Source organism: Tursiops truncatus, chromosome 5 (genome assembly GCF_011762595.2).
Source record: "Tursiops truncatus isolate mTurTru1 chromosome 5, mTurTru1.mat.Y, whole genome shotgun sequence".
NCBI lineage: Eukaryota > Metazoa > Chordata > Mammalia > Artiodactyla > Delphinidae > Tursiops > Tursiops truncatus.
The window spans coordinates 65,564,360-65,585,111 of record NC_047038.1 but is presented as its reverse complement, the minus strand read 5'-3'; the positions used below and the strand labels follow the sequence as shown (position 1 = coordinate 65,585,111).

The following is a 20,752-nucleotide window of genomic DNA, read 5'->3' as shown; positions in this document are numbered from 1 at the left end:
TTCTGAATAAGAGTCCCAGTTTACATATGAATAACACTACATGAAACAAAATGCTGGTAGGAAATATTACGAGAGGTGGGTTGGACAGGTGAACATTTATAGATAATTTCTATCCAAATTTCTTTCCAAATGAGGGGCAGCCTGACTCTTCCTTTTGTATTTCAATGTTCCTTTTTAACATCATGTTTTCATAATTGGAATGTGTTAGGGATTGTGTGGTTAAAATCAATATAATGCAATGAAAATTAAGTGTTCTCGGGTATACAAAGAAGAATTTGGTACAGTCTAAAGTGGGTGGAAAAGTCACCACCTGAGGGGGCATATCAGAATGTGGAGGTACAGTCTAGTTTGAAAAAGTATACACTAAAATTTTTAGTAATGACTTTTAATTTACTTTACAATGCCATTTAAAAATAACTTGGTATTAGAAAAGGGTGAGAGGTTTTCATGTTTATCAAAAGAAAAAATGTGTTTAAAATATCGAGAAATATTACTTTAGGGAAGAGTGGGTTTCTATTCATACTCACTGTTCATATTTGTGGCATTACTTTATTCTTTCAAACTATTCATTGGGTTTACCACTTCAGCATCTTTTTTTTTTTTTTTTTTGCGGTATGCAGGTCTCTCACTGTTGTGGCCTCCCCGTTGCGGAGCACAGGCTCCAGACGCGCACGCTCAGCGGCCATGGCTCACGGGTCCAGCCGCTCCGCGGCATGTGGGATCTTCCCGGACCGGGGCACGAACCCGTGTCCCCCGCATCGGCAGGCGGACTGTCAACCACTGCGCCACCAGGGAAGCCCTCAGCATCTATTTTTATGATATATTTTTAATCTGTCTTATCTATTGTTGTTACTGTGTGTTAAATATAACCCTCAGTTTTTAGCATTATTGATTAGGGGAAATATAACTCTCTTATGATGATGGAGATAAACTTTCAACAAAATGAGGGCTTCCCAGGTGGCGCAGTGGTTGAGAATCCACCTGCCGATGCAGGGGACATGGGTTCGTGCCCCGGTCCGGGAAGATCCCACATGCCACGGAGCGGCTGGGCCCGTGAGCCATGGCCGCTGGGCCTGCGCGTCCGGGGAGAGGCCACAACAGTGAGAGACCAGCGTACCAAAAAAGAAAATAAAAACGAAGTAAGGTAGCAAAAAGCATGGGTTCCTGTTTTTTTTACAGCAAGATAAATCACTTGGTCAGAATTTCCCCCAGGAAGTCACTAGGTGGCAGCACAACCACACCAGTCACAGAGCCTCATTCACTACCTTTTCTATTTTCATTCTCTTAAGAGTTATCACGCTTTACCTTAAAACTAGTCTGTTATAAAACAAACCTGATGAGGCAACTTCTGTATTCCCTTTTTCTGTTTTTTCACCATCATTCTCATCTTCTTGACTGTTTGTTTCCGTTTCTTCAGTCGTTGCCTAAAAGAAAGATATTTTTCCACCTTGAATACATTATCCCTTTGAAGGTTCTAGAAGGTAAAGGATTTCTTTCTCTTTTTTCCAGTAGTAATTTTCAGGCCAACGAGGTGAGCTGCCTATATGAATTCACTCTTTTCTATTTCCAGTGGTGAAAGGCTGGCACCTTTCACCACTGGAACGTCAGAAAGAGACGTTCCGTGAAGGAGAACGTAAGTGCTGAAGCAGAACCATGTTATGAGGGCACACAACCCCACTACCTCCCCACCTCCTCTGACTGCCTCTTTTTCCTTCCTTTCACTATCAGTTTTTCAAAATCATAGTTACCACTCTCTTGCTTCCAAATGGCTTTACAGTTGGCTTAGGGTCATATCACCAGTGAAAAAAATATTTTTTTCAAGTTGCAATTAACCTCTCAGTAGCTTGTCTTCAGCACAGATGCTGGTGGCTCTTAGCACTGTGCATTTTATTCTTGAAGTTCTCTCCCTTTCTGGGCTCTCAACAACTTTCTGTTACCCAACTTCTCATATTCCACCCCCCCCCACCCATAATTTCTGAAAGAAACTGAAGAAGACACAAAGAAATGGAAAGATATCTTATATTCGTGGAATGGAAGAATTAATATTGTTAAAATATCCCCATTACCCAAAGCAATCTACAGATTCAATGCAATCCCTCTAAAAATTCCAATGGCATTTTTCACAGAAATAGAAAAAAAAAAAAAAACCCTAAAATTCATATGGAAATACGAAGGACCCCAAATAGCTAAAGCAATCTTAAGCAAGAAGAACAAAACTGGAAGCATCACATTTCCTGATTTTAAACTATGTTACCAAGCTACATTAATCAAAACAGTTTGGTACTGGCATAAAAACAGACACATAAATCAATGGAACAGAACATCCAGAAATCAACCCACACTCTCATGGTCAACTAATTTTTGACAAAGGCACCAAGAATACAAAATGGGTAAACGATAGACTTTTCAGTAAATGCTGTTGGGAAAACTGGATATCGACATGCAAAAGAATGAAATTGGACTCTTATCTTACACCATACACCAAAATCAATGTCTAAATGGATAAAAGACTTAAAAGTATGACTGCAAACCATAAAACTCCTAGAAGAAAACAGGGGGAAATCTCCTAGGCATTGGTCTTAGCAATGATTTCTTGGATTTGGCACCAAAAGCAAAAATAAACAAGTGGGACTACATCAAACTGAAATGTTTCTGGACAGCAAAGGAAACAAATAACAAAATGAGAGGGCAATCTATGGAATGGGAGAAAATATTTGCAAATCATACATCCAATAGGGGATTGATATCCAAAATACAAAAGGAACTCTTACAACTCAATAGCAAAAAACATCAAATAAACCAACTTAAAAATGGGAAAAGGACCTGAATAGACATTTTCCCAAAGAAGATATACAAATGGCCAACTGAAGTCATGTATATGAAAAGATGCTCAACATCACTAATCACCGGGGAAATCAAAACTACAGTGAGATATCACCTTATATCTTTTAGGGATTGTTATTATCAAAAAGTCAAAAGAGGGGCTTCCCTGGTACAGTGGTTAAGAATCCGCCTGCCAATGCAGGGGACGTGGGTTCGAGCCCTGGTCGGGAAGATCCCACATGCCGCGGAGCAACGAAGCCCGTGCACCACAACTACTGAAGCCCACGCACCTAGAGCCTGTGCTCCGCAACAAAGAGGAGGCACCGCAATGAGAAGCCTGCTCACTGCAACCGAGAGTAGCCCCTGCTCGCCGCAACTAAAGAAAGCCCGCGTGCAGCAACGAAGACCCAACGCAGGCAAAAAAAAAAAAAAGTCAAAAGATGGCAAGTGTTGTTGAGAATGTGGAGAAAAGGGAACCATTGTACACTGATGGTGGGAATATAAATTGGCACAGCCATTATGGAAAACAGTATGGAGTTTCATCAAAAATTTAAAATAGAACTATTATATGATCCAGCAATTCCACTTCTAGGTATATATAGCCAAAGGAAATGAAATCAGTATCTCGAAGAGATATCTGTACTCCCATGTTCATTGCAGCATTATTCACAATAGCTAAGATATGGAAACAACCTAAATGTTGATGGATGACTAGATAAAGAAAATATGTATATATTATTCATATATTCTGATATGTAAATATTACTATTATATGCACAAATATCAATATTATACACACATATACAATGGAATATTATTGAGCCTTTAAAAAGAAGAAAATCCTGTCATTTGCGACAATATGTATGAACCTGGAGAACATTATGCTGAGTGAAATAAGCCAGACACAGAAAGACAAATATTGCATGATCTCAGTTACATCTGGAATCTACAAAATTAAAATTAAAAAATGCTAGACCCGTAGTAACAGAGAGTAGAATGGTAGCTACCAGAGGCTGGGGCATGGGGGAAAAGTGAAGGAGAAAAAAAAAGTAAAATGATTGTTGCCTGGGTCTGAGGGGAGGGGGCCATGGGGAACTATTGTTTAATGGGTACAGAGTTTCAGTTTAGCAAGATGAAAAGCGTTCTGGAGACAGATGGTGGCAATGGTTGCACAATATGAATGTACTAAATACTACTAAACTGTGCACTTAAAAATGGTTAAGATAGTAAATTTTATGTTTTACTTTACCACAATAAAAAAATGGAAGAAAATTTGTAAAAAAAATTATTTGCAAATTTTCAAAGTTAAAAAAAAGACACAAGGAAACTTTAAGCCACTAGCCTTTCAAGCTGCTAAAGAATTTTATAAGAGCATCTAGTGGCAAAGATATGCTTTTTCTTTTGGAGGATGGGGTAGTTTTGACATCTTCATAACTAGATGAGCACTTTCTAATGATGGATAACCGTGTATCAATTCTGGAAGAACATAATATTAAATTAACATGCACCTTTAAAACCCTAGGAAGGAAATAAGCATCATATTTATACTACTTAATGGATTTTGTAACTTTTTAATACATCAAGAAGCCTGAATTGAAACCCTTTAAGAGACTTAATGAGTGGAAATGGTTAAATGAACCAAAGTCTCTTTTATTATAGTGAAGTTACATATATATGTTCTCTGTGTGTGTGTACACTGTTATATGAACAACTGACATGAGAGTAGTATTTGAAGACCCACCAGCCTAGTATTACAACAGAATAACCTGGGTTTAATAATTTAAAGTGTCCCCCCCCCCACATAGAAGTATTAATACATAGTGTTTTTTGTTTTATGATGTTAATATATAAATAGTCAGAGATACTGATTTTTAATATATAAAATACTGTCTGAAATACTGATTTTTGCGTTTTCTCCCCAAATGGATTAGATTATGGAAAAGTATCTGAGGTTGGGAAACAAATTTGCAGTTAAATATTGATGTATGATGTTCTTGAGAACGCTGGTGTTTCCAGTGACTGGGAAATAAATAACTACAAAAACTGAGCCAAAGCCTTCCCAGCCCAAACATGAACAAAGAAATGGACATATTTTATTAAATCTTAGATGCCATCAAGCTTAAGTTGTATTATTTTAGGTACTACTAAGAAAGAAAACAAACTACTAAACAAACTAAATAGGACACACTATTGATTATAAGACATATCCTGAAAAAAAAAAAAAAGACATGTCCTGATTTAGAGATGCTCAAGCGTGGCAAGTGTGCCCCTTGGAATCAATGAAATGAGATAATTCATGAAGTCCTTTAGACATAGTTTTTTAAAATTTATTTATGTTATTTATTTGTTTTTGGCTGCACTGGGTCTTCGTTGCTGTGCGCAGGCTTTCCCTAGTTGTGGCGAGCAGGGGCTACTCTTCGTTGCGGTGCATGGGCTTCTCATTGCCGTGTCTTCTCTTGTTGCAGAGCACAGGCTCTAGGCGCACAGGCTTCAGTAGCTGTGGCACGTGGGCTCAGTAGTTGTGGCTCACGGGCTCTAGAGCGCAGGCTCAGTAGTTGTGGCCCATGGGCTTAGGCTCCGCGGCATGTGGGATCTTCCCGGACCAGGGCTCGAACCCGTGTCCCCTGCATTAGCAGGCGGATTCTTAACCGCTGCGCCACCAGGGAAGCCCTAGACATAATTTATAATGCAGAAGAGACAAAGTCCTCAAGCACTACTTCAATAAGGATGATTTTTCTAGCACACCTCACTTCAGTAATATTTTACTTATGCATGACTAATGCAGAACTTCGATTTTCAAGAATACTCATGTTTCTGGATGCATTTCTATGTGGCTTAACACTCAAATACTGAACTCCCAGATGACCCAATTTATCTTCCCTTGAAATTATGTTTTAAAGGTTATACACTGTTGTCACTGTAGCCATGGTCAATATTTACTAGATTTCCCACATGTCAGCACTCGATGTGGATTACCTTCCTTAGTCCTCAGAGCAAGCTTGTATAAAGTATGCACCAATACGATTCCCTTTATACAGGTGAGGAAGCTGAGGCCCGGGAGGCTAAGTCACTCACCCAGAGTCACATCGCTAGTAGGCAGGGGAGGTAGGAACCCTGACCTGTGCTGGTAACCTCAATGCTCCAACATCTGGACTTGGAGTCACACCCACTGCCAACTTCTCCCCAGGTATTTAAAGGTTTTGACCCATAAGAGGCAATCCCGAACCTGAGTGTCCCAAGTTTATTGCTGAAATGATTCAAACTGCCCTTTCCATGCCCTTTCCTTCTCATCCATTCTACCTCATCCTTTCCATTCTACCTCTCATCCATTTATTATGCAAAAGATGAGAACTCTCCGGGATCTCTCGGGACAGGAGGCAAGTTAGCCAAGTCTCCACTTCCCAGGGCAGCTTGAGACCGGACCACCCCCAGCCATCACCTCATCTTGAGGCTTTTGATCCAGGCCAGGTTCTGAGCGGGGCAGGGACCCAGCATGGTATCTGACATAGAGCCAACATGTAACCCATGATAGGGGAGCAAATGTTAGATGCATTATTTATGAAATTTATACTGTCAAGCTTAGTTTAAATGCATACTAGTCATCAAAATCAAGCTATTACTAACAAAATATTCAGGATAAATTAAGAGAAAAAGCAAGTTACAACACAATTTGAATAACATGATGCCCCCAAAATATTTTCTATACACTGAGAAAAAGAGAAGGATGCACATTTTAAAAAATCTTAACTTCTGAGTGGCTGGAGTAATAACTAGTTTATTTTTTTTATGGTTTTCTATATTCTGCTATATATATATAGACTATATATAATCAAGGGAAATCCCAAAGCCAGTTTAATTAACGTCTGTCTGATACTCCATTCTGAAGTCTTGTTACTTTTGTACTCACATCATTACTTCAAAGGTAATGAGTTCAAAATTGGCAGTTTTAACCAGTGCCGATGGACTCAGAGATTTGCCTGAAACAAACCGTCTTGCTGGAAAATGTGCTTTATGGCCCACACGTTCCTTTGGTTATAGCTGAAAAGAGGAGAAGCCTTCCCTTCTCCAACTGGTAATACTGTCTCAAGAATGAAAATAAAAACAGATCCCTGGACATGAATGAATGAGAGCACAGAAAGGTTACAGGGGCCTAAGCCGGGAGTTGGCATCCCCCTGACTAAGAACACCATCTAAACTGGCCCTGGTGCCAGACCGAGCCCTGAGGCCACAGGTGGGAGGTGGCAGTTTCCTGGCTTGACAGGGACATGGTCTAGCCACAGATCTGCCTGGCTTTGGGCTGTTCTTTTAACAAGAATCTTACTGGTGAACTAGCCCAGAGAGCGTCTCTGTGGAATGAATTGGATATATGAAGCAGGAGAGGACAAATGGTCCTGAGACCCAGGGTCTGAGTGGCCCTGTTTCTAGGACAGAGGAGGTATGAAAGCTTGGACTGATCATTTAACCTCTACGGGTTGGAAGGTGTGATGTCCAAGGTCCTTACCTGAGCTGCTATTCGGTGACTCTGACTGACTGTCCGGCTCCAGTCCTGAAGAACTTATCTGGACGCAAGCCTGGAAAATCAGTCTATTTATGTCTTGGCACCAGGACCCAGGTGCCACATATGCCATGCATATGTTTCCCTTTTTGCTTTTATATCACCAAATATCTATTTTCACTGGTTGAAACAGGATCTACGTGGAGAATCAGCCTTTCCACTCCTTAAACTTTTTCTTTTTGCCTTAAACTTCTCCAGCCAACAATGTGCGGGTCTGACCCAGGTTTGATTTTTTTTATTGTTCCTGATGTATACTATCTTGAAGTCAGTAAATGCTTTCAGACCTAAATATCTTTAATGACTTAATTAGAGTATTAAATCTAATGCTCTTGCAACTACTTCTGGATGGAGTAAAACAGTTTCTAGAGAAATGTCTGTTGACATTTGACATCTAAAAGGAATCTGCAGTTGGTCACAGTTGTAAGGCAAACAGCACCTACTCAAATGCCTTCACCCTGCTCTCACTGCAAAATGAAATGTTTCAAGAAAGATCTGATTGTCTGTTTTCCTGGATCAGAAAACATTAGTAAAGTACTGAATTTTCAAGAGGAAGGCCTAGAGCTTTGTCAAGGTGGAAAGATCTTGTTACTTAGTTTGAGAAACGCAGACGAAGTTGTTTAGATCCCTCAGAGCTGAGTCTGGCCGTTGGTCCATGAGGGAGAATTGCCACAGACCCGGTGGGAGGGTGCTGCCAGCGCAGAGGGCATGCAGGACATTGGTTGGGATGAGCTGGCAAGAAGGCGCTGACAGGAGGTCAGCGGGTGAGAGTCCTGGGGGTTTAGGTGGCAGAGGGAAGCCAGACTTGGGAAAGAGTGAATAATAGGAGAACCAAAAAGAGCTGCTGGAAGAAGCGTGTGAGCATCTGCAAGGGCAATCGTCTTCTGGAAAAAGCTGTTCATGTCTGTTTGCTTCCTAGAGAATTACAGCTGGAGCTACTGACGGGCTGAGTTGGAAGACAACATGGAATTTATCCCATTTGTTTGAAATTCACATCTGTTCAATATGGTGATTCTGATGACCTTACTTTAACCTAAAAAACTTTGCACCTATCACCCTTTCAGCCTTCTGAAAAATATACGGTAACTTTCTTTCTCCCATTTGTTGAATGACAATGTTAAAACTAACTTAAGGGCACCTCTGTGAGTCACTGTGACATCATGCTAAGTGCTCTATACATATGAATTCTCACGATAACCATCAGATGCCTATACTATTATTATCCTTATTTTAAATATAAACTGAGGCTCAGGGGGGGTTTGGTCTTTGACCTAGTGCATGGGGTACTTTAGGTATTTTAGGAAAGGGTCATTTTTGGCAACAACAAGGCAGGAAGAGATTCAAAGACAAGTATAGCTCACAGTGGATCAAGAAAACACTAGACTATCTTGAAGGCAGACATTTCTCTGTAGGTCACTAAACAGGATAAATTAGTCCTTAGATTAAAAGACCTTCCAAATTCTTTTCCAATCCTGGATTCTACAAGTCTAGTATTTGTGCTATGATATGATTTTCTTACAGAAGCGAATATTTTAAAATGCAAAAAAAAAGTGAGTGTTAGATTTCCACTGGGAAATATCTCAGGGATAACTGGGAGGGGCCGTGGGAGCCCCAATTCCTCTGGGTGGAGTGTATGGCATCTAGTCACCCTCATCACCTCTTAGCCCTGTGATCCCCTCTTGAGGTCTTTGCTTCTGCTAGTCGCAACATGAGGAACAGCTTGCTCCCCCTCCGTTCCAATGCAAATCCTACAAGTTGACTTTGAAACTCACATAAAACCTTCCCAACTAGACTAACTGCAGCCTACCATGATCTTACCTGTTCCTTGCCGTTTTATGTCCCTCTAGGCTTCTAACCCTGTTTTCTAGCACTTAATTAAATATTATTTTACATACTTTGCTAGTTGCTTTATGAAAATTACTCTCATAGCAAGTTTATGAGTTTCTTTTTCAATTTCAAAAATGGGCCACAGAGTAGGTCATTTATTCATGCTTATCAGGTAACGGACAACCATCGGCACAACGGCTCTCATGATCTCATTACCTTAAAGGTGATTCAAATGAGGATGATCTGGAGTTTGTTGGTCTCAATAGATATAACCAGAGTATTAAAAATTAATAACAAGCCAAACTTAATTTAGGCTCTATTTCTAAAGTAAGAGTCGATGGTCCCAAGAGTTTCTAATGAGAAAGATGAGGTAGAAGGAACCTGAAGACATGACATCATACGCAAAAGTGGTTGTGCTGACCCAAGAGGCTGACCCTCCAACCTCACACCCCGTGCCCCATTGCAGCGTGGTGCCCACCCTTCTCTGCCGCTCGGCCTCTCCGTCTGAATTAATGCTCCTGCCTACTGGTACTGTGCCCTTTGAATAGTTCCAGCTCACCCTGAAGGAACTGTGACATTTTAGTGGTGGGTGAGGCTACTCCTTTGTAAAAAGTATATCTGTTGGGAATGCAGTTTTGGGAAGAAAGACACTATTTAAAAAGAAGAACACTATTCCTTTGACAGCCCCACAGAATGGGGCAAATGAATTAGAAACAGCAAATCAAGGCAAGCTGGTAAAAAGGCCTGGGAGGCTGTTGAGTGCAGCTTCCTGTTTTAAGCTGGTCACCATATTTTGCCATGACCAATGAATTCTACCGTTTCAATGGGAATATACTGGCTGAAACACAGTCAAGAAATGCTTTTCCTGGAACATGGAGAAGGAAGTAAAACGAGGAGTAGGTTTAAAAATGGCTCTTAGGGGATCTCCCTGGTGGCGCAGTAGTTAAGAATCCACTTGCCAATGCAGGGGACACGGGTTCGAGCCCTGGTCCGGGAAGATCCCACATGTCACGGAGAAACTCAGCCCGTGCGCCACAACTTCGCTCACCACAACTAGAGAAAGCCCACGCGCATTGAAGACCCAACACAGCCAAAAATTAATTAATGAAAAGAAAACGGCTCTTAGGATAACATATTATAAATGGAAAACTTTTGGTGTCATAAGTTGTAAGCGAGTATGAAGAGTGTTTTGGCTAAAATTTCATGAAGTGCAGCTAACAACTTGCCTCGAAGTCTGATACATACAGGTAGTTATCTACCCAGAAAATAACGTAGTAGCCCCTGACATGGTTAATTCAGGAGCCTAAAGCACTAGACATGAGGTAAATAAATGCTATGACCTCTTCAGAACCACTAGGGTTTATTGAACTAGAAATCACTCCAAACTAGGCAGTTTTTTCCAGAGTAAGAGACTCCCAGGCTCTTCCATGAGATTAGACCTCAGGCTGCCTAGGATCACGACGGTTTCCAGAAAAAAGTCCACAAGGCCACCTTTTGATTAGGGCTTTCCTTGTTATACCGTATATACTTCTGAAATAACATGATTTCTTTCAGATCATCTAATTTTGCCTCTCTTGAAACAAGATACTTTTGGGGCAATGTAACCAATGTGACATCTTTCAATCCATCTTCTCTTTGCCATTAGAGAGTATAGCAGCACAACTACTGTTAAGGTGGAAAATGCCTGGCAGTAAGAGACAATAGGCTATCTTCTTTTTATGTTGCTCATTGTAAAAATAAGAAAATTAGTAATTATTGAGAATGAGTATTTTTTAAGGGAGGTTTAGTAAAACCCCAAAACAAGCAAGTAAAACCCCCTTTTCTTCTGTTTACGATTCCATATAGGATTGATAAAGCTTTTTCCCCAATGGGTTAGAAGCTTCGAACAAGACAGACTAAACAGTTGGTGTGGGAAGTTTAGACCTTATACCATCTGGTCTCTTCACTTATTCCTTTAACTTCTGCTGGTAAAAAATCTACTCCGCCAAGGGCAGGGTTCCTCCCAGATTCAAACAACAAAATGGTCAGAGGGCAGAGGTAAAGGTAGAGAATGGACACGTGCCTGACAGCAGAGCCCTTAGGATTTGTTCTTGGAATTAATCTACTGGGCCTGACTAATTCCTGTGTACCTCTGTTATGGGACCAGTGTGGCTCCTACACTGTTGCTTCTCCAAAGTACAGGGACAAAGAACTGTGCTCAACAGTATGTGCAAAGGGCCTGTGGCCTGATGGACAGAGTAACCAGATTGAGTCATGGAAAGGTACTTATGAAGGGAACTTAGGAAACACTCATCATTAAGTGTGGCAAAAGAAAAATACGAACAGAATTACTAACTGTCCCAGAAAAGCAATCCTACCACTGCAATGTCTAATTAATTGGGGGAACTTATTTAAATTTAAGAGCATAAGTTCACGTTGACTCTACTAGTAAAGTTCCCACACTCCTAGCAGAACTCAGTCTTCCATCTCATGATAACTCATAAGGACTCTTCAGAGGTGGTAACATTCATGCAAATGAAAAGGAGAATTAAATTCCAGGTTGAGGGATTCAGCCTGTGCCTTGATCACAAAACTTTTCTCCTAGAGACCAGCAAACATGTTACCGTGGTGAGGAAGTTATTTTGGTCCATTCCACTTTGAATCTCTTTCTAGGGCTTGAGCACTGCGAGGAAGAATTAAATCCTCTCAACTCCTCTGCAAAAACATATTTTATTCTTCAAAAGACAAATCCTGGAGATAAGAAAAATAATATCTAGTCCTCTGGATGGCTTTAGCTAGCTGGGTCATTTAACTTAGCCCTGGAGCTGGAAGACAAGTTTCCCTCTGGACCAAACTTCTGTAGGTGCTGGGGGAAAAATTTGTGACAGTTTCCCCCATCCTTTATAATTCCAACCCAAACACTATAAATTAAAACCACAGAAATCAGCCTCTGGTGAGAACAGATAAGGCTGAACAGAGTCCGATTCTACCCCAAAAGCCGGCCTGTATCTGTGGTACTGACAGTTGGGGTTTGATCAGCAAAACCAGCACGAACCCTGGTGAGAGATCTAAGAAAAAGTGTAATCTTCTTGATGACGTTTTATACTCCAAATAAGCAAATCTAATGTTATTTTGAGTTCTCTCTTCTGCTATTCTTGAATTACCCTACATTTTTCAGCTTGGCCATTCAATAGTACTTCTAATTACACTGGATTTCAGGGGCTAAACCAATAAAAAAATTAATTTGATTTTTAATGAGTTTTTTTAAAACTAATAAGAAAGATGCCCTTTTATACATATTGTCAAGGATGGAAAGTCAGGTTCTGGCGGCACCAGTTATTTTCAAATTATTTTAACAAGTCTGATGGGGTCCTGAAAAGACAGAAATGAAGGTATTTCAGAGATTTATTTCTTTTTCTAAAACACTAGACACCAATCGCAGGGGGACAAGAAAAAGGTTTTTACTCGTAACACATGACACCTTCTGTTATATTCCTCTGTTAGGGCTGAACTGTGTCCTCCCCCCCTATTTATATGTGGAAGTCCTAAACTCAATTACCTCAGAATGCGACCTTATTTGGAAACAGGATTTTTGCAGATGTAATTAAATTAAGACGAGGTCATACTGGAGTGGAGTAGGTCCCTAATCCAGTATGACTTGTGTCCTTATAAAAAGGGGAGATTTGGACACAGACAACACACAGGGAGAGTGTCATGTGAACATCAAGGCAGAGATCAGGGTGGTGCATCTATAAGGCAGAGAATTCCAAAGACTGCCAGCAAACCACCAGAAGCCAGGACCAGATTCTCCCTCATAGACATCAGAAGGAACCAACCCTGCCAACACCTTGACTTTGGACTTCCAGCCAGCATGACCATGAGACAATTAATATCTGTTGTGTAAGCCACTCAGTTCGTGTCACTTCGTTATGGCAGCCCTAGCAAACCAATACACCTTCCTAGAAAGAAATGATCGTTATCAAGACCTACTTATTTTTTTTTAAATAGATTATTTCACATTGAAATTATCCCGAAGAGGAAAAAAAAAAAGTTTGCTTCTTACTGTCAGCTCTTGGGGAAGAGAACTTGGCTTCTTTATGTTGATCTCAATGCTACTGTTGTCTTGTTTCAGCTCCATGGGGGACCCATGCACTCTGGCCACACCTTCAAACATCTGGGATTTGGTCAACGAGGGGGCAAGTGCCACGGGGGGACACTCTCTTTCCTTCTCCTCCTCGTCAACGTGAACCGTCTCTCCATTCATGGTGACTTTCCCATCTACCTGTAAAAACCGAAATGAACAAGAACATGCTATTCCCCAGCAAAAGATTATGACAAAATAACACGTTCAGAAGCACCTTAAATCATTAGCATTTAATAATCACGGTCTAACAAAGAATAAGGTCTTTTATATGCTTCGGTCAGTTCTAGAAACTAGGGCTCCTCTAAATGCCATCTTTGAAGGCTTCTTTAAAAGGTGGTCTGCCTTCTCAGGCTGCTTCACGTTAGAATACATTTCATGTTCACCTTACTGTGGGTCTGCTTTTATTTTGCAGTATAGAAAATCGAGGGCATATTTGGGTTCCAGTAATTTTTCATTTACTTTCTGACTGCTAATCCACAACTTTGAGATTTTTTTTTTCTGATTAGCATATTAAATTAGGCGGAGCTCATCTTAGATCAGGAATATGTCACAGGTTATCCTGTCATGGTCAGGAGCAATGGGTACTTTTTGGAAGCTATCATGGAGGGCAGGGAACCTGGTGCTATGCTATGTGACAGTAAATCCCTATTTCTAGTTAACCGGACCATCCCAGTTTCTTCAAGAAAAAGAGGACATGCGTATTAAGATATTTTTGTTTTGCACCCATGTCTAGGGAGGGTGGTGGGAGCGAGAAAGAAGGAGTGACAGTGGTTAGCCTGGCTTATTAAAAGGCATCTAGAATTCTCTGCCTTAAGGTCTGACAGTATGTAGCGTGGTCCTGAAAAGAAGCTCTGCAGTGAGATGGCCTCAGAGTGAGTCCTGGCTCTATTGCTTAACAGCCATGTAATCTTCAACCTCGGTTTCCTCACCTTTATGATAATAGTATTCCTTAATGATGCTGTTACGGTGATTTTACGGATTAATATATGCACAGGATTTAGAACAGTATCTGACACATTGTAAGTATGTACATATTAGCTATTGTTCTTAGTAAACCTTCTAAAATCTTTTAAAAGGACTAACAGAAGGGCAGATGCTAGTTATAGTTTATTTACCCTAAGTCAGTGGCTTGTATATCTATTGTCTGTGATCCATGAAGTTGAAATCACAACTGAACGCACACACGTAAAGATAACTGAAACGAAGTTTTGCAAAATAATATTTACTTTTTTATGTGTGATGCACTAGGCTGTTTTTTAAACATTGTATTCTATTCTACCTCCCTTTTTTTTTAAAAAAAGAATGCTGATTCCAAACCACTAAATTGATTTCATAACCTAGCAACAGGTGGCAACTCTCAGTTTGAAAACACTGCCTTAAACCTTTTACTTGCTCTTCCTTTACTCTTAAATCTACTGTACTAAGAAACTGAGCCTGTATTCCCTGTCTCCTGTGCCCACCTCCTCCCCACAAGAAAACACACACACACGCACACGCACACGCACACACACACACACACACACACACCCCTTAGCTTCAGTTCTGGCATTATCTGGCAACAACTGTCCCATTTACATACTACAATACAAGTGGGTCCACCCACTCAATGGTGGGGCTGTGAACAGGGTTGACAGCCATCAAGACCTATGATGAGTTGAGGGCTCATTGGTGAGCTGCAGCTCTGAAAGGATCTCTATCCAGTTCCTCAATCCACCTCTCCCGAGGCCTCCACACTGTCTTGCCACAATGGCAAGGGACTGGGTTTTCTCAGGGCCAAAGTCTTGCCATGAAGTCATCTATCCTAATTCTTCTGTTGAAATGATCACACTGTGCTGCTTATATTAAGGATAGGAAGTGGACATCTGGATTAACTGATCAGCTGCCTTGGATACCCACTTAAATAAATGTATTCCCTATCCCTGTGCTGGGCCACCTCAACATCAAACCTTCCTTCATGAAATCGCAGACAGTGCATCACCATGGGCCCTAGGTGAAGGACAGCTGCTGAGGTACTTAGGTGGCCTGCCGAGCACATATGATCATGTGTATATCTGTGTGTGCACGAGTCTGCATGATGAGTAGCTCATCTTCTCAGGAAAAACTTAGTGTGTTTATTCAATAAACAGTTGCTGAGTGCCTAGGCACCTATGCCAGGCACTCAGGATGAAGCTATGAACAACAAGGACACAGTCCCTGCCCTTCGAGGGATAAACATCTCAATTCAACCCAGATGAGACAGCCAGGACATTTTTCTTTTGTTTCATGAAAGCCTAAGGCACAGATTTTGAAGATACATTCAGAGTTATCTAAGCAAAAGTCAGAAAGTGTGGTTTGGTTCCCTCTGAAATTCAATAGGAAGATACATGGCATCCCACTGCTCAATTAGTTTAGTTTAGCAAACTTTCTTTACAGTCACATGTCCGTGTCTGCTACTGATGAATTCCACCTGTCTTCTATTATGAACCCATGTGGTGTGCAGGGACAATCAGAACTGATTTTTCTTTATAGTCAACATAGCTTGAGACAAAGGATGAGCACTTCCTCCTGATATGAGGGAAAATACTAGAATTTGAGGAAGAAAAAAGACGTTTGACTGTCTTCGATTCTTTGGTTCTGGTACATCACTTTACACATTCATTGGCAACCCCTCCATCCCCCAAGACAACATACTTTCTTCCCACTTAAAAAATTTTAAAAATCTGTCTCATCTGAGAACCAAGTACATCCCATGTATTCCTTGCATTCTTATTTTTTTGTATTGTAGCATCTTTTTAGATATGATGGTAGTTTCTTCCTAAAAGAGAGGTAGCTGTATATACTTCTATTTAAGCCAAAGGCAACCAAACTTTTGTTCTGAGGAATTTGCAATACCTCCAGATAGCTGGAGATACCTAGGGTGCTGCTAAATTAGGGTTTGTTATGACTACTATAGAGAGACCATGCCATCATATCCAACTATGAAACAGACATTGCTCATGGAGATGACTCAACCACCGATCTCACGGAAGCCCATCAGTATTAAAAACAGGAATTGAGGGGAATCATCTATCCCTTAACTATTTGCAAACCAAATCTCAGAGACACATAAACTTCACAATCATACATGTTAACACCTTTTGCTTTTGTTTGATAAAAACAATTGCATCTTCTTGAGGCAAGATGCTTCCTTCCAGTGATTACCTAGGGTTCAGTTTTGGTTCTACCCTTAAGGAACTCATCCTACCTTGAAGGTCTTCAGGACCTCTTGAGAGTTTTTGGGCTGGGAGTAAGGCTTGGGTGTCAGCATAGGCACTGCTTTGGGAGTGACAGTTTTGCTTGGAGACCCACTGCCTGCTGACATGCTGGCATCCAGTACACTGGTACGAGCGATGGTGGTTTCCACCGTGGCAGTGAATTTGGGTGGAGACAGTGACTGTTGCCGCAGGTATTTCATGGGGTTGGGGTCATTCAGGAAGGAGGATAAATTTGGCTCTGTTGAATGGCTTCTTTCCAGAATTTTTGGCATCTCCAAGCGTTCAAGGACAGCTTCGCTGATGGTGAATCTCTCGATGTACTGTTGGAGGATCCTTTCCGCCTCCTCCTGGGACCGTGCATTCTTGTATGCCTCATGCAACTCCCTCTCTCTCCGCTCCCTAAAGGATGGGCATGGGAGGGGAAGCAAGAACAAAGGCAACAGTCACAGGAATTGCAAAGCAGACCTTGGTAGAGCTGAAGGAAAGTATAATATTGGTGTCAGAGCCATGGTGATAACCAACGATTTTTAGGAAAAGCACATCTAGATAATACTGTACATTCAACAACGAGAACAACCACAGAAAGAACCCACTTTTCCTGGACAATTTCCCTGTAGGTTTTGATGCTTTTCCTTCGTTCACTCATCCCATCCTCTCCAGCCAGTAACTTCTCCATTTTTTTCCTTTCTTCCTCTTTCTTGATTAAGTCCTGAGAAGCACTTCTTCTACGGCTCTTCCAACGAGCCAGGTCCTGCAGGGGTGGGGGGAGGGAGATAGAACATTTTTCTTCAGGCTTGCACATAATTCCATTTCTACTCTTCAGGGTTGAGTAAGCACTGACTATCGGCCAGGCTAAGACATTCCTGTACATCCAATGTAAGTCTGGTTGGAACAGGACTACCTCGAAGGCAGGAGCCCTTCAGAAATATCTACATTATCCATAGCAGGGCGGCGCATTTACTTAAACACCGTAATGTAAAATTTGTGATCAAATTCCATGTCAGTTGCCAAATTTTAAAGTATTGCCTCAGAGGGTATTGTAAGAAACTTCATTTCTTGCTATTTACAACCTCTGCATTGTGAATGGACTCGCTGACAACAGAATGGTAGGAATTAACCACAGACCTACAATTCCCTCAGGGAAGGAAGAAAAGACAGAAAAAAAAATTGGCTTTGGGGTCTTACAAAACCAACAATTCTGTATGTATTAAGTCATCTGATCCTTTCAAGAACCTCACCACAAATCCTATGGGCAGTTAGAGCATAATGTTGAGGACTTAGGATTCTGGAGTCGGACGGGTGGGAGTAAGGCTGTGAGAAACAATCCTAGCTCTATCTCTTCCATGCTTTGGAATCTCAGGCACGTTCCTTAGCCTCTCTGCACCTCAGTCTCCTCATCTCTAAAATAGAAATGATAATAATACCTACTCTTACAAGCCTGTTGTGAGGGTTAAATGAGGTAGTGCACATAAGGTGCACAGACACTAATTATTACCACATTTAATCAACTTTAGAAAAGTTAACTTTTTTGACTAAAGGTAGAGGCAAATCTGCAGTAGCCACCTCAGATGGCTCTGTGAGGATGAAGTAATCCACTCTTCCTCCTCTCATCCCTATCTCTAGGCTTCTCCCCTGCCCTGGCTCTTTGCTCTTAGCACACAGATGATCCCAAGGCCCCCGTCAGGCCCTGGAGCCTTCCTTACTGGTTACAATCCTGGCTCTCTAGCTCACTAGCTGTGTGACTTTGGACAGGTTACTTAGCTGTTCTGGGACTCATCTGTAGAACTGAGGACCATCATAGTTGCTAGCTCATTGAATTATTGAGAGGATTAAAGAATGATGACATGCAAGGTACTTAGAATAGTACCTGTTACTGGTACGCTCTCGATGTTGGCAGTTATCATTGTCATCATCATTATTATCATCGACTCCAAATATATAGTCTCAAAAGACAGTCCCTCCTCAATTCTGCATCCCGTGCCAGTTGCCTCCCTTCTGCTCCCCTCTTTTTTGTGGCCAAACTTCAGCAAGGGTACTTTCCCTAATGCCCACATGGACTGTGTCACCGTTTGAAGCCCTCTAGGGGCGCCCTTCCTCTGCATGGCTTTCCAGCCCAAGTCTGATTTTCCAGCCACGCTTGATTTTCTGCTCCAAAGGGCCTCTAGCCCAGTGGGCAGAGCAGTCTCCCCGCTGCCCACGGCCCTGCACGGCACTCACATCTTGCCATTTGTCATCCTCTTCCCGCAGCTGGTTGTTTATCAGCTGCAGCTGCTCCTGGCGGGCCCTGCTGTGCGGCTGCACCTTGGCCTCCTCCTCACACCGCATGTCGAACATACTCGTGCTCCTGCGTGTGGAGAGAGCAGACGACGGTGGACAGGGATCAGTGCCCCGCAAGTCTCCGCGCATTTGCAACGTCCCGCCGCGGCGGGGCGCTCTCGCGCTTGGAAAAACTGCCCCCTTCCCTCCACAGCTTAAGGCAGCAGCGTGATTTGCAGTCTGTTCATCCCTCGGCCTGCAGCAGCGGGCATGCTAGCAGCCTCACCTCTTCTCCTTTTGCGGCAAAAAGCAAAAATGTGACCATCTTTGTCTTCAGTGATGGCAGAATCAGGCCAATCTAATTTTATATGTAGGGGTCAATATATGTTTAAAGTAAAGGGCTAGAAAAAGGTATTTGAAGCTCTGGGCTCGTCTCACTTGTATTAGAAAGTAAAATGAAGAGAGTTAAAATGTATAACTTGGGGAGAATTTATAGCGAGGGAGAGTGGTGTCCCCTGAAGTGAAACTTAATTGCAGTAAATGCTTCTTTGTGTAAAGAGCTGGCTTAAATGCTTTCTCCGTTAACTGAGGCAATCTCTCCATTTTCAAAAAGAAAAAAACTATATCATACAGCTTCAAGTCTAAGGCACCACCTTTTCCTGTTGTATTTTCTGAATTTTGGTTGCATCCAACAGCTATGTATTAATGAAATATACGTTTGATGTGGTTTATTTCTATGTCCTGTAAAACTGTCTGTAAATTGATAGTGCGTTGATGGCATCTTGGAATCAAGAAAATATTTTATGGTAAGATTAAAGGATAAAATATATAAATCAGTATATACTTTGTATCCTAAAATTCTCACCATGATTTCACTTTATTTTTGTCAGGATACCTCTGAATCTACTCTTTTAAAAGCAAAAGCATTGGGAAAGCCATTTTTAAAAACCTTTAGGCTGTTCATATAATTGATATATTCTATAGGAGCTTATTAAATGTTGGGCAAGACCGTAGGGCCTTTTCTGCGATGCTTATGTAGACCTTTGCTACAACGAAAGCTGAAGCAGCAAGATGAAAATAGAAATAAAAACCAAAGCAAAATCTTCCCGTTTTTTTCTCTCAAAGAAATGACTAGCTCTGGGAACCAAATGGGTTATAGAACACTCAAATCGAGTGGAGGGCTGTTTAAGAACAGAAGACCGATAGTCCATTTTTGAAGCCAGCTTAACACAAAGAAAAAGAAAAGCCATGCATTGAGACGCCAACTAGTTCCAGACATCATCAGTGATGTCCAAAACAGTCATGCCCATGGCCAGACAATGCACAGTAGCAGCATCACCGGATGCTAGTGGGTTCCTCAGCAGGCAGCTCTCTGGAAGGAGAAGATGACCCCAAAGCAATGGCCGCCCATGTTCATTTCGGTCCACCCAAATGAACTTGCATGGACGTGTGGGTGCCTCTCCCCTCTCTCTGGATGCCGCACAATTTGAGTCTGACCTAAGAGAGCTAACACTGAAGACTACGCTTGTAATCTGCTTTCCCCAAGAGTATTCTAATAATCTGCGCCAAGGGACGTTCTTTGATCTGAGGCTTCTGTTTGCATGGACATGACACACCACGTGAGGAGCTGTCCACAGACTCAGGGGACAGTGTTGATTGTGGCAGCTGTACCTTCCTGAAAGGTAAACTGGAGCCCTCAAAAGAGAGGAGGGGCTGCGATTTTTCACCTAGCTTATGCTGTTTATTAATGTGGTTTAAGGAAGATTTAGGAACTTGCAGAGTTAGGTAGAAAAGTCTAACCCATGGTTTTGAAACTTCATGGATCAAAATTCCCTTAAACAAGCTTTCCAGAAAGGGACCAAAACTCATCCCATTCTTCCTTTCAGAGTTTAAAGAAGGCTTACCTTGAAATATGTCTGATTCAGTCAGTTCATCTTT

At 41.6% G+C, this 20,752-nt stretch overlaps 1 protein-coding gene across 11 annotated transcripts in view; it reads right to left on the bottom strand.

The window, feature by feature from the left end:
• LIMCH1 (LIM and calponin homology domains 1) overlaps positions 1–20,752 on the bottom strand; it is a 348,866-nt gene that overhangs the window by 41,635 nt on the left and 286,479 nt on the right. For all 11 annotated transcript variants that reach the window (XM_033856961.2, XM_073805190.1, XM_073805188.1 and 8 more), the window contains 5 exons: positions 18,776–18,902; positions 17,152–17,309; positions 16,549–16,957; positions 13,245–13,463; positions 1,334–1,424 (listed from right to left, as the gene is read on the bottom strand). In XM_033856961.2, the coding sequence (XP_033712852.1) occupies positions 1,334–1,424; positions 13,245–13,463; positions 16,549–16,957; positions 17,152–17,309; positions 18,776–18,902 (1,004 nt within the window). The remainder of the gene's footprint in view (positions 1–1,333; positions 1,425–13,244; positions 13,464–16,548; positions 16,958–17,151; positions 17,310–18,775; positions 18,903–20,752) is intronic.